The 14138-nt window shown below is 47.4% G+C and overlaps 1 protein-coding gene across 4 annotated transcripts in view; it reads left to right on the top strand.

Moving 5' to 3' along the window:
- The window catches only part of LOC309559272 (alpha-aspartyl dipeptidase), a 46041-nt gene that overhangs the window by 630 nt on the left and 31273 nt on the right, over positions 1–14138 (top strand). For 2 of the 4 annotated variants that reach the window (XM_082262493.1, XM_082262494.1), the window contains exons 2-3: positions 9855–9999; positions 10333–10421. In XM_082262493.1, coding sequence (XP_082118619.1) covers positions 9899–9999; positions 10333–10421 — 190 coding nt within the window. In that variant the 5' untranslated portion in view covers positions 9855–9898. Of the gene's footprint in view, positions 1–9851; positions 10000–10332; positions 10422–14138 lie in introns of all 4 variants that reach the window. The other 2 variants (XM_082262495.1, XM_082262496.1) reach the window with 1 other exon arrangement.

Raw genomic sequence — 14138 nt, 5'->3', positions numbered from 1 at the left:
CAAAGGAAAAAAAAATTGTCGGTGAATATCTTAAAAAAAAAAAAAAGTGCTGTAATCTGTTAAGTCTAATTCACAAACAAAAAAAAAAGGTGCAATATTTAACACTACCCTTTTGGTGGCGGTGACCAGTGCGGTACCAGAAAGAGGGGCCTATTCAAACCCTCAGAAAGGGGCCTCATTCCTCCTACAAAACGGGTCTAATTCCACCTACAGAAAAGGGGTGCAATACTACCCTCAGAGAGGGGTCTAATTCTACCCACAGAAAGGGGTGCAATACTACCCTCAGAGAGGGGTCTAATTCCACCCCCAGAAAAGGGTGCAATACTACCCTCAGAGAGGGGTCTAATTCCACCCCCAGGAAAGGGAGCACTACTACCCTCAGAGAGGGGTCTAATTCCACCCCCAGGAAAGGGAGCACTACTACCCTCAGAGAGGGGTCTAATTCCACCCCCAGGAAAGGGAGCAATACTACCCTCAGAGAGGGGTCTAATTCCACCCCCAGGAAAGGGAGCACTACTACCCTCAGAGAGGGGTCTAATTCCACCCCCAGGAAAGGGAGCAATACTACCCTCAGAGAGGGGTCTAATTCCACCCCCAGAAAAGGGTGCAATACTACCCTCAGAGAGGGGTCTAATTCTACCCACAGAAAGGGGTGCAATACTACCCTCAGAGAGGGGTCTAATTCCACCCCCAGAAAAGGGTGCAATACTACCCTCAGAGAGGGGTCTAATTCCACCCACAGAAAGGGGTGCGATACTACCCTCAGAGAGGGGTCTAATTCCACCCACAGAAAGGGGTGCGATACTACCCTCAGAGAGGGGTCTAATTCCACCCACAGAAAGGGGTGTGATACTACCCTCAGAGAGGGGTCTAATTCTACCCACAGAAAGGGGTGCAATACTACCCTCAGAGAGGGGTCTAATTCCACCCCCACAAAAGGGTGCAATACTACCCTCAGAGAGGGGTCTAATTCCACCCCCAGGAAAGGGAGCAATACTACCCTCAGAGAGGGGTCTAATTCTACCCACAGAAAGGGGTGCAATACTACCCTCAGAGAGGGGTCTAATTCCACCCCCACAAAAGGGTGCAATACTACCCTCAGAGAGGGGTCTAATTCCACCCCCAGGAAAGGGAGCAATACTACCCTCAGAGAGGGGTCTAATTCTACCCACAGAAAGGGGTGCAATACTACCCTCAGAGAGGGGTCTAATTCTACCCACAGAAAGGGGTGCAATACTACCCTCAGAGAGGGGTCTAATTCCACCCCCAGAAAAGGGTGCAATACTACCCTCAGAGAGGGGTCTAATTCTACCCACAGAAAGGGGTGCAATACTACCCTCAGAGAGGGGTCTAATTCCACCCCCAGAAAAGGGTGCAATACTACCCTCAGAGAGGGGTCTAATTCCACCCACAGAAAGGGGTGCGATACTACCCTCAGAGAGGGGTCTAATTCCACCCACAGAAAGGGGTGCGATACTACCCTCAGAGAGGGGTCTAATTCCACCCACAGAAAGGGGTGCGATACTACCCTCAGAGAGGGGTCTAATTCTACCCACAGAAAGGGGTGCAATACTACCCTCAGAGAGGGGTCTAATTCCACCCCCACAAAAGGGTGCAATACTACCCTCAGAGAGGGGTCTAATTCTACCCACAGAAAGGGGTGCAATACTACCCTCAGAGAGGGGTCTAATTCCACCCACAGAAAGGGGTGCAATACTACCCTCAGAGAGGGGTCTAATTCAACCCCCAGGAAAGGGAGCAATACTACCCTCAGAGAGGGATCTAATTCCACCCCCAGAAAAGGGTGCAATACTACCCTCAGAGAGGGGTCTAATTACACCCACAGAAAGGGGTGCAATACTACCCTCAGAGAGGTGTCTAATTCTACCCACAGAAAGGGGTGCGATACTACCCTCAGAGAGGGGTCTAATTCCACCCCCACAAAAGGGTGCAATACTACCCTCAGAGAGGGGTCTAATTCCACCCACAGAAAGGGGTGCGATACTACCCTCAGAGAGGGGTCTAATTCCACCCCCAGAAAAGGGTACAATACTACCCTCAGAGAGGGGTCTAATTCTACCCACAGAAAGGGGTGCAATACTACCCTCAGAGAGGGGTCTAATTCCACCCACAGAAAGGGGTGCGATACTACCCTCAGAGAGGGGTCTAATTCCACCCACAGAAAGGGGTACGATACTAACCTCAGAGAGGGGTCTAATTCAACCCCCAGGAAAGGGAGCAATACTACCCTCAGAGAGGGGTCTAATTCTACCCACAGAAAGGGGTGCAATACTACCCTCAGAGAGGGGTCTAATTCAACCCCCAGGAAAGGGAGCAATACTACCCTCAGAGAGGGGTCTAATTCCACCCACAGAAAGGGGTGCAATACTACCCTCAGAGAGGGGTCTAATTCAACCCCCAGGAAAGGGAGCAATACTACCCTCAGAGAGGGGTCTAATTCCACCCCCAGAAAAGGGTGCAATACTACCCTTAGAGAGGGGTCTAATTACACCCACAGAAAGGGGTGCAATACTACCCTCAGAGAGGTGTCTAATTCTACCCACAGAAAGGGGTGCGATACTACCCTCAGAGAGGGGTCTAATTCCACCCCCACAAAAGGGTGCAATACTACCCTCAGAGAGGGGTCTAATTCCACCCACAGAAAGGGGTGCGATACTACCCTCAGAGAGGGGTCTAATTCCACCCCCAGAAAAGGGTGCAATACTACCCTCAGAGAGGGGTCTAATTCTACCCACAGAAAGGGGTGCAATACTACCCTCAGAGAGGGGTCTAATTCCACCCACAGAAAGGGGTGGGATACTACCCCCAGAGAGGGGTCTTATTCCATCCACAGAAAGGGGTGGGATACTACCCTCAGAGAGGGGTCTAATTCTACCCACAGAAAAGAATGCAATACTAGCCTCAGTATCTGTTCTCTGTCCCTTTTCCTTCTAAGTTCTCTCTCTTGTTGGTCTGATGTATAGATCAGTATATAAAAACCAAGATATTTACCTAGCAATAGCGTTAGGCAACATTCACAACGTTGATTTAGCCTTTGTTCACATTGGAGCAACTTGTCATGCGATTTGACCAACTCTATTGCCGGCAATCGCACTGTTCAAATCAGTGCGACGCCGACTTTGCAGTGCCACATCAATTTGAAAAAATAGTTCCTGCACTACTTTTGGCGATTTCAGGTGTGACTTGCATACATATCTGTGCGTTAAGCAGCACAGGTGTCTTCCAAGTTGCACACAAAGTTGCACCTACATGCGGCTTTGAAATAGTGTGATTTCAGATGAAGTGGCACAATTTCAAAGCCGCAGTCAATGTAAATGAGGGCTTAAGCTGGATACACACTATCCAACTTTTGTGGTTAGATTTCCTTCAGATTTACCTTTTCTATGTAGTGCAAGGGCCTGCCAGATTGCATACAAATTGAAAGTGTTTAGGTTTGACCTCATATTATATGGTTTTGGTAAGTCTAAAGCAGGCATGTCCAACCTGCGGCCCGGGGGCCCCAGGCAATTCGGCCCACTTCTCCCTGACAATTTTTTTTTTTTTTGATGGGGAAGAAGGAAGATGAGTAAGGGGGCACGGCCACAGCAGCTTCCAACTAACTGTAGGCAGAGGCTGCCTCGGAAGGTATCATCCTCTAGTTGTGTTAAATTAGTGCTGGGGGGGAGGCAGCGCAGGAAGGGAGCGGCGGCGTTTTATTACTTATATACCTTAACTATAGTATATATTTTTTATGCGGGCCGAGAACATTTCTCTACACTCAATGTGGCCCAGAGAAGCCAAAAGGTTGGACACCCATGGTCTAAAGGAAAAAGTCTTCAGAAAATCTTATAGTGTGTATGGCCCATTAGGCTGGTGCCAATTGCAGCGGCAAGAATCTTCTGCTTTCTGCTGCTGTGAGCAGAGAGGTGCGGCCCCCGTTCACTATAATGACAGATTGCTGGAAGCTTCAGCTTTTCATGGTTGTCTAGAGAGTCAGTGATTACCTGCAGTAATTGCTGCTGGACACACATTGTGTGCATTCAGCCACAATCACTGCAAGTAATTTCTGGCTATGCATACAGTCACGAATGGCGTCAAGCGCCAATAATCTGTCATTATAGTGAATGAGGCCCCACCTCTCTGCTCACAGCAGCAGAAAGCAGAAGATTCATGCCACTGCAATTTGCACCAGCATAAACCACCTATGTGAATGTAACTTCATACTGGGCTAAGCCTCTGAATTGTTCCATTATGTTGAAAAAACAGTATTAGCTGCCGTTAACTATGGAGCAACTTGTCATGTGATTTGACTGTTGCACAGATGTCTTCAAAGTTTCACCCGAAGTCGCACTGAGATGCGGCTTTGAAATCGTGTCATTTCAGATGAAATCGCACGATTTCAAAGCCGCAGTCAATGTGAACATGGGCTAAGGCTTTGTTCACACCTGTGTGTGTATTTCAGTAAATTATTTTAATGGCTAGAACAGGGGTGTTAAACTGAATTTCATTGCGGCAGGGTTGATTTGATTTACCGTATATACTCGAGTATAAGCCGACTTTTTCAGCACGTTTTTTATGCTGAAAAAGCCCCCCTCGACTTATACTCCAGTCATGGTCTCACTTACCTGTTCTCCAGGTGCAATGCGCATGCCCTGCCGCCGCTTGGGAAAGCCCGTATACGTTTGGCTATTCTCGGGCAGATGGCGCATGCATGGTGACGTGTTGGTGCCGGGCGGTGCCATTTTTAAATGTAAGACGCCTCACAGAAAAGTGAGACTCCTCCGCAGCCCCTGCATCTCCTCACGAGATACAGTGCTGTGGGCATTGTACAGCAGATTCTCCTGTACCATGCCTGCAGCACTGCATCTCCTGTACTATACCCACAGCCCTGCATTTCCTGTACCATCTCTTGTGCCATGCCTGTACCATCTCCTGTACCACGCTGGTATCCTCTCCTGTACCACGCCTGTACCATCTCCTGTACCATGCCTGAACCATCTCCTGTACCATGCCTGAACCATCTCCTGTACCATGCCTGAACCATCTCCTGTACAATGCCTGTACCATCTCCTGTACCATGACCACAGCCCTGCATCTCCTGCACCATGCCCGCATCCCCTGCACCATGCCCGCAGCCCCTGTTTTTGATCTCATGGTAGTCCAGTTAGGTCCAGTAGCTGCTGCATTTCCCACCCTTGACTTAGACTCAAGTCAATAAGTTTTCCCAGTTTTTTGTGGTAAAAAGTAGGTGCCTCGGCTTATATTTGGGTCGGCTTATACTCAAGTATATACGGTAAATCAAGTCGATTTAAATCACAATTAAAATCACTAGTAAAAAGGGTTGATTTAAATCATAATTTTTAAAGAGCAACTGTCATCTCTTTCCCGCAGCGGCTCCTCCTTTGACCCGCTATTGACTCACCGACAATCCCATTCACTTTATTGGAATTACTGGTGATGCGGCAGTGACACAATAAGGTGAGGGACGTGGAGGCAGTAGGTGAGAGGATGCCCGCTAACAGGCGCTGCCATGATGGATCTGAAATGACAGGTGCTCTTTAAATGTACTTATTCTTATAATGTACCTATTCTTGCTGATAGTTAGAATCTTTAGTATTTGCAAACAAAAAGAAGGTTTCCGATTTAGAATAATAAGCTGTCAGTTTAGAAAACAGCGATATCAGAACCGATTCAATCATACAGTTTGTAGTGTACATACAGTCAGGTCCATAAATATTGGGACATCAACACAATTCTAATCTTTTTGGCTCTATACACCACCCAGTGTTGGGGGTAACGAGTTACAATGTAACGCATTACGTTAACTACGTTACTATTTTTGGTAACGTAACGCGTTACATTTGTAACTGCATTACTTTACTCGGCTTGAGTAACGCGCTTTTCTGCGTTACCCAAGCCATTGACATCTCGCGCGGGCCGAGGAGGAAGCGGGAGGACGAGGAGATGCGGGGAGGAGGAGGCGGGAGTATGAGGAGACGTGGGGAGGAGGAAGCGGGAGGACGAGGAGACGCGGGGAGGAGGCGGGAGGACGAGGAGACGTGGGCCGAGGAGGAGGCGGGAGGACGAGGAGACGCGGGGAGGAGGAGGCGGGAGGACGAGGAGACGCGGGGGATCGTGTGTCCGAGGAGGAGAGCGGGAGGACTGAGGAGAAGACGCCCGCCACTGCAGGTAAGTGCACTGGTCTCTCTGGCGTGGTCACTCTGGCATTGAAAGGGGGCACACTGTGGTCACTCTGGGGACATGCTGTGGTCACTCTGGGGGCACGCTGTGGTCAATCTGGGGGCACGCTGTGGTCAATCTGGGGGCACACTGTGGTCAATATGGGGGCACGCTGTGGTCAATCTGGGGGCACACTGTGGTCAATCTGGGAGCACACTGTTGTCACTCTGGCATTGAAAGGGGGCACACTGTGGTCACTCTGGCATTGAAAGGGGGCACACTGTGGTCAATCTGGGGGCATGCTGTGGCCCCTCTGGCATTGAAAGGGGGCACACTGTGGTCACTCTGGGGGCACGCTGTGGTCACTCTGGGGGCACGCTGTGGTCAATCTGGGGGCATGCTGTGGCCCCTCTGGCATTGAAAGGGGGCACACTGTGGTCACTCTGGGGGCACGCTGTGGTCACTCTGGGGGCACGCTGTGGTCACTCTGGGGGCACGCTGTGGTCACTCTGGGGGCACGCTGTGGTCAATCTGGGGGCACGCTGTGGTCAATCTGGGGACACGCTGTGGTCAATCTGGGGGCACGCTGTGGTCACTCTGGTGGCACACTGTGGTCAATCTGGGGGCATTCTGTGGTCACTCTGGGGGCACGCTGTGGTCAATCTGGGGGCAGGCTGTGGTCACTCTGGGGGCACGCTGTGGTCAATCTGGGGGCACGCTGTGGTCACTCTGACATTGAAAGGGGGCACACTGTGGTCACTCTGGCATTGAAAGGGGGCACACTGTGGTCAATCTTGGGGCACGCTGTGGCCCCTCTGGCATTGAAAGGGGGCACACTGTGGTCAATCTGGGGGCACGCTGTGGTCACTCTGGCATTGAAAGGGCGCACGCTGTGGTCACTCTGGGGGCACACTGTGGTCAATCTGGGGGCACGCTGTGGTCACTCTGGGGGCATGCTGTGGTCAATCTGGGGGCACGCTGTGGTCAATCTGGGGGCACGCTGTGGTCACTCTGGGGGCACACTGTGGTCAATCTGGGGGCACGCTGTGGTCACTCTGGGGGCACGCTGTGGTCACTCTGGGGGCAGGCTGTGGTCACTCTGGGGGCACGCTGTGGTCAATCTGGGGGCACGCTGTGGTCACTCTGGCATTGAAGGGGGGCACGCTGTGGTCACTCTGGCATTGAAAGGGGGCACGCTGTAGTCAAACTGGGGGCACGCTGTGGTCACTCTGGCATTGAAAGGGGGCACACTGTGGTCAATCTGGGGGCACGCTGTGGTCACTCTGGCATTGAAAGGGGGCACGCTGTGGTCACTCTGGCATTGAAAGGGGGCACACTCTGGTCACTCTGGCATTGAAAGGGGGCACACTGTGGTCACTCTGGCATTGAAAGGGGGCATGCTGTGGTTACTCTGGCATTGAAAGGGGGCACGCTGTGGTCACTCTGGCATTGAAAGGGGGCATGCTGTGGTCACTCTGGCATTGAAAGGGGGCACGCTGTGGTCACTCTGGCATTGAAAGGGGGCACGCTGTGGTCATATACAGTATATATAAATAAAACAATAAATATTGTATTGTTTTTTTGTGCACTACAAATAAATATGCGCATTGGAATTTGTTCATATTATTTTTCTAAAGTAAAGTAATAAGTAGTGAAGTTACTTTTCCAATGCAGTAACCATTAAAGTAATCTCATTACAATTTACAGAAGTAAATAGTAACTAGTTACATTTTTTGAGTAACTACCCCAACACTGACACCACCACAATGGATTTGAAATGAAACAAACAAGATGTGCTTTAACTGCAGATTTTCAGCTTTAATTTGAGGGTATTTACATCGAACGGTGTAGGAATTACAACAGTTTGTATATGTGCCTCCCACTTTTTAAGGGACCAAAAGTAATGGGGCAGATTAACAATCATAAATCAAACTTTCACTTTTTAATACTTGGTTGCAAATTCTGTGCATTCAATTACAGCCTGAAGTCTGGAACGCATAGACCTCACCAGACGCTGGGTTTCTTCCCTGGTGATGCTCTACCAGGCCTCTACTGCAACTGTCTTTAACGGACACAGCACCCACCCCCTCTGTAGAGTTGTAATTCTTCTGACACTGCTTGCAACAAAACTGAGTACCTATAGCAGGGAGAGGGAGTATACCCCCTGGGACTGCCCATAGGCGTTGCAAGGCTTTTTTTCTGCCTAGTGTCCTACTCCTGTAGAGGGCAATATAACCCAATGGTTAAGAAGATCAGGACCTGTGTCTGTCAAACCTCAGAGAAATGGATTTTACGGTAAGTCAAAAATCCAATTTTTTTTTTCCTGCAAAAAGACGTACGATTATTTTATTTTTTTTTAAAGTGAACTTAGCCTTTATGTTTGACAAAAAAACCTGAAGCTGATTGGGTTCTATGCAGAGCTACACCAGATTTTGCACTCTCCATTTTTAGTAAATTAACTCACACAATTGTTTCTGGGCCTTACTACGGGTACAAACACCAAGTATCATACTCATATGTGGTATTGCTGCGATCGCCAGAAGCAGGAGAATTTATTTTGTTGAGTGGGGAGGGATTAGAACAATTGTCAGATTTTATTGCCGCCTTTGCCCCTGTTAGGGAGTTTCATCCTCTCTATTTGTCCTGTTTACCATTATCAATAAAAGTAAAAGAAAATCCTAAATTCTGGGTTGTCCCCAGAAAAGTAACAGAGGGGAAATCTTCCAATGGGGACACTAGTTTTTGGTGACACCCCCGGGATTTGTTGACTTTGAAGGGATTTCCTCTCACTTCCTACTTTGGATATGGGACAGGAAGTGAAGGGAAATCCAAATGGGACACAGATGGCAAAAAAAGACAGGAGAATAACTCTCATTTACACTGTCCAAAATGAAAAAAAAAAATTAAAACATTTTGCCTTTAAACTCTGGCTGATGTTTACCTTTAGGCTGGGTTCACACTTGTGCGATGCGGGAAGCTGCACAATTCCAGTGCGGGTTCCCACATTGCATGTCACTCGCAGGCAGTTCACACTGTCCTCTGTGAACTACTGCGGGTGTCGATGTAAAGTTAATGACACCCCCAGATCAGTTCACAGATCGCAGTGTGAACTGTGAAATAGTACGGGAATTATATTGAATGGGTGTGAACAACACCCACGTGATCTGATTCCAGTGCGGACCAAAAAAGGGTCCTTTACCATTTTGCTCTGTATGGCGGAATTTGCATCGCACAGACATCGCATGTGATCAGCACAGCAGTGCGAATCACATGCGGTGTCTGTGTTTGCACCAGTGTGAACCCAGCCTTAAAGTGCCATGATCTTTTACATTTAAAAACACTGCAATCAAAGCATCCATGTGACCTCCTCTTCCATTTCACACTATTCAAACAGGTGCTCTGTATAGATTTATGGGTGATAATTATGCTTCAAATACTGTATATTTCAAGGCTATGAATATATATTTTTTGCAGTGCAGTGTTAAAATGCATAGCAGTATCCAACCTTTAGACTGTGAGACATAGTTCTTAGGTCAGCATTATCTGTGGAGAAAGCAGCACAATAAAGTAAGGAAGAAACTTTGTTCTTGTAGTACAGATGATAGGACATGCTGATCTCAGCAGTTGCTGTGAAATGAGTCACAACTTTTCTTCTCTAACTCCTCTCTCAGCAGCTTATACCCTCTGCAACTGTTCTGCCTGAAACCCATCACTAACGATGACGCTCAAACGGCATCTGCTGCTTATTTCCAACTCGACGCTTCATGGCGGGGGATATCTGGAACACTGCCAAGAACATATACAAAAGTTTTTAGGGGTGTAAGTGAATGCATTAATGGCTTGTGATTGTTACTATTGGCTTGGGTTCTGTCATTATTGTCTTTATTAACCAATTTAATTGTTCTGTAAGGAAACATCCACAGAATTCTTGCTAACGAGTATTGGAATGATATGCCCGATCATATATATATATATAAATAATATTGTGTATATATGAAATGCTTAGTTTCTTTATGTTTCCCATGCAGCATATCAGTGGGGCTCTCCGTACCGACACAGAGAGCTATTTATTTGCTGAATGATCTCACATTTTAAGCAAAACAGTTCTTGATGTGCACAGCTTCTGATGGTTTTTATTTATCTTCTTTTTAGACAAGTAAAACGTGTCCTGTTTGTGCCTTATGCGCTGCATGACAGAGATGGCTATGCCAGGACTGCCAGGCAGAAATTTGAGAGCCTGGGTAAGTAAGTGACAGGGTTTGATCCCTTGTTATTTGCCTGCAAAACTGTAACAAATCACAAGTTTTACATCCAACTGATAAAAACAGGAAGTGTTCTCCGAACACAGAAAGATCTCAAATGAGTCCTTTTACAAGTTTATTTTGTATGCTAATATAAAAAGACAAAGCACAATGCTGGGAATATTTATTAAATGTTAATTCATTGTTCTAATATAATCCTGTTTATGTTGTGGTTACATTGATTGGTGTTTTTTATTCTCTCCATGATATTCTGGCCATGCTTCTTTTGTGGGTCAGTATTACACTTACTTTTGTTCTCCTGTGACCCAGAGTGAGCTGATAGCGAGCTAGTGCCTGCGGTCAGCTGATGGATCAGAGCCACTCCAGGCTATGGAAGGATCCTGACAATATTGTTGGGATCCACCCCGCTGTCTAATTGACAGCTGGCTGTGTCTTTCAGCTGGCCTCTCCCCCCTGATTGGCTGAGACAGCAGAGAAGCACCATTGGCTCCCGCTGCTGTCAAAGTTAATAAGCCAATAAGGAGACAGAGGGGCCAGGCCAAGCCACGGCTCCATGTCTGAATGGACATGCAGAGCTGCGGCTCGGCTCGGATGCCCCCATAGCAAGCTGCTTGCTGTAAGGGCACTCAGTAGGGGGGAGAGACCGGAGAAGAGGGGGATCTGAGCTGCTCTTTGCAAAACCTCTGCACAGAGCAGATAAGTATAACATGTTAGTTATTTTTAAATTAAAAAAATCCAAGGCTTTAGTATCACTTTAACGGCTAAGTTCACCTTTTGCGCCCGTATTTAGGGTGTAACGTAATATGGTGTAAATGCCTCTCCCCTCCCACCCTTAAACCACAGAGATCTGTGAATGAATGAATTATAAGTCCCATCTTCCTCCACTGCAGACAGACTTGTAGTTCTCATTGGACTACCAGTGTGGTAACCACCACGTGCGATCCACTGATCATGGGTGCAGGGCTTTTCAGGCTCCTGTAAAAAAAAAATTAAATGCACATTTTTTTTCCTGCAAAAACATGTGCATATTTTTTCAAAGGTAAATTAAGCCTTTAACCACTTTTTTACTGGGACAAGTTTTAATCTTTGGCACACATGTTAAAATATATAATATTTTACTAGAAATCACTTTAAACTATTACTTTACTATACCCCAAACAATGATATTGTTTTTGAAAGCAGAGACCCTAGAAAATATTTGCACAGCTATTTATCAAACGCATACTTTCAGAATAAAATACACTAAAATGAATTTTAACAAACACAATATTATACCTGTTTTTTTTGGTAAAATACATGTGTATGCGCTAATTAAATGCATACCAAACATGTCAAGCATTAAAGTGATTGTAAACTCTTTTTTTTTTTTTTTTTGTATAAAAATAACAAGCATGGTATACTTACCTGCTCTGTGTAGTGGTTTTTGCACAGAGCAGCCCAGATCCCCCTCTTCCCGAGTACCTCTTTGGTGCTTCTGGTCCCTTCCTCCTGTTGAGTGCCCCCACAGCAAGTAGCTTGCTATGGGGCACCCAAGCCAGAGCTCCCGGTGTCCATTGGCCTGGCCATGCCCCCTTTTTCTCCTCATTGGCTGACTGACTTTGATTGACAGCAGTGGGACCCAATGGCACCGCTCTGCTGTCTCAGCCAATGTCTGCTCTTACTCTGAGGTTCATGGAGATATCTTACATGTGTGGCACAATTTATTTCTTCACTGCACATTTGCCATAGGGTATGTACGTGGGTAATGGGAATGCTTTAAAAAAAAGTATTATTTTTATTAATTCATAACATGATCTTAGAGTGGATATTACTTGATGAAAATGTCTTGCAACAAATTCCATAATATATGAATGACAAACCATGACACTACAACTCTTTCAGACTACTGCACTGAAAATGTGTTATATTTTATTGATGCTACATTTCTTTTATAAATATGATTTGAATGACATAGACTTCTCCTTTAAAGATTCATCTTGTTTTGCTTTGATGTTGCATTGGGGTGTGTAAAGCAAGCATAAATTGTGCTTGATGAGCTGCATCCTGGCCTACAGTAGCTGGGGAATGACAGCTGTGAACCTGAAAGTGATAAAATACATGTTCGTCACACAGTTCATTAGTCTTCCTGTGCAACCGGAAGAAAAAGAATTGATGCACTGTATGTTTTACTATCTCCATACAGTGTACTGATACTTTTCAATAATTATTGATAAATGATCTAAAATCCTTTTAAACTTGTCTATTTTGGTGATTGATTCTTACCTCCTTTTGCCTTTAGTGATCAAAGAATCAATTATCGTTTATTGTCATGGTCTTACCTTCTTGCTGTTCTCCTTCCTTTGACATGTGCTGGCGGCCATCTTGGTTTCTGCGTTTCTTGTAGCCTCCCACTCTGCGGCTCCTCCTTCCCACTGGGAGGAGCTGGATGCCTAGCTCATATATATAGGAGGTCTGTGGCTTCAGTTCCTTGCTTGGTCCTCCTGTGTTCACATGCTTCTAAGACTGCTGCTGCTTCTGGTTCCTGATCCTGGCTTCGTCTGATTACCCTGCTGGTTCCTGATCCTGGCTTCGTCTGATTACCCTGCTGGTTCCTGATCCTGGCTTCGTCTGACTACCCTGCTGGTTCCTGATCCTGGCTTCGTCTGACTACCCTGCTGGTTCCTGATCCCGGCTTCGTCTGACTACCCTCCTGGCTCCTGACCTCTGGCTTCGCAAAGACTCTGCTTCGGTTTTGCCATCCGTTTGGACTTTTGCTTTACAGCTTGATTTTCAATAAAGCCTTCTTATTTTCACTTATCTGTTATTGTACGTCTGGTTCATGGTTCCGTGACATTAGGACCAAGCCATGAATTCTGACGGTACAGGGCCATCCTCGCTACCCACGCTGGTTGCCAGACTTGATCAGCAGGATCACCTGTTGGGTCAGTTCGCCGTGGCGTTGCAAATCCTGCTTGAACGCACGGCTCATTTCGCTCCCGTTGCCGATGGGTCGGTTGTCGCTCCTGGGCCCGCTCCTACTGCCGCTCCGGTTGTTGCGCCAGAGTCTACCCCGACACCTGTTGTTGCGCCTGCGGTGTTTCGGGGTATGTCCGGTTCTGCCCCCCTTCCACAGCGCTTTGGGGGAGAGCCAACTCAGTGCCGAGGTTTCCTTAACCAGGTGGGCATTTATTTCGAGTTGCTGCCACATGCCTTTCCTACTGAGAGATCAAAGGTGGGCTTCTTAATTTCGCTGCTCTCGGACAAGGCCTTGGCCTGGGCCAGCCCTTTATGGGAGAACAACAATCCGGTGGTTGCCGAGTTTTCCGGTTTTGTTGCTTCTCTTCGGAGGGTATTCGATGTGCCGGCTCGTGCTGCCTCTGCTGCGAAGCTCCTTATGTCCATCAGACAGGGTTCACGATCCGTAGCTGAATACGCCATTGAGTTTCGTACCCTGGCAGCAGAGGTGGGCTGGAATAATGAGGCTCTGGTCGCTGCTTTCTCTCATGGTCTCTCGGATGCCTTGAAGGATGAGGTTGCAGCTAAGGACCTACCAGTGGAGCTCGAGTCTCTTATTTCTTTCCTGATTTTGATTGACACCAGACTCAGGGAGAGACCTTCCTTTAAGGAGAGTCTGCGGAGGCCTCCTAACAGATTGGAGCCTACCTTGGGTGCTGTCCCACCCGTGCCTCCCTCTTCTCCCACGCCTCCTGGGGATGA

Source organism: Pelophylax lessonae, assembly GCF_965119305.1.
Source record: "Pelophylax lessonae genome assembly, chromosome: 6".
NCBI classification, from domain to species: Eukaryota; Metazoa; Chordata; class Amphibia; order Anura; family Ranidae; genus Pelophylax; species Pelophylax lessonae.
This window is presented reverse-complemented; position numbering and strand designations above follow the sequence as displayed.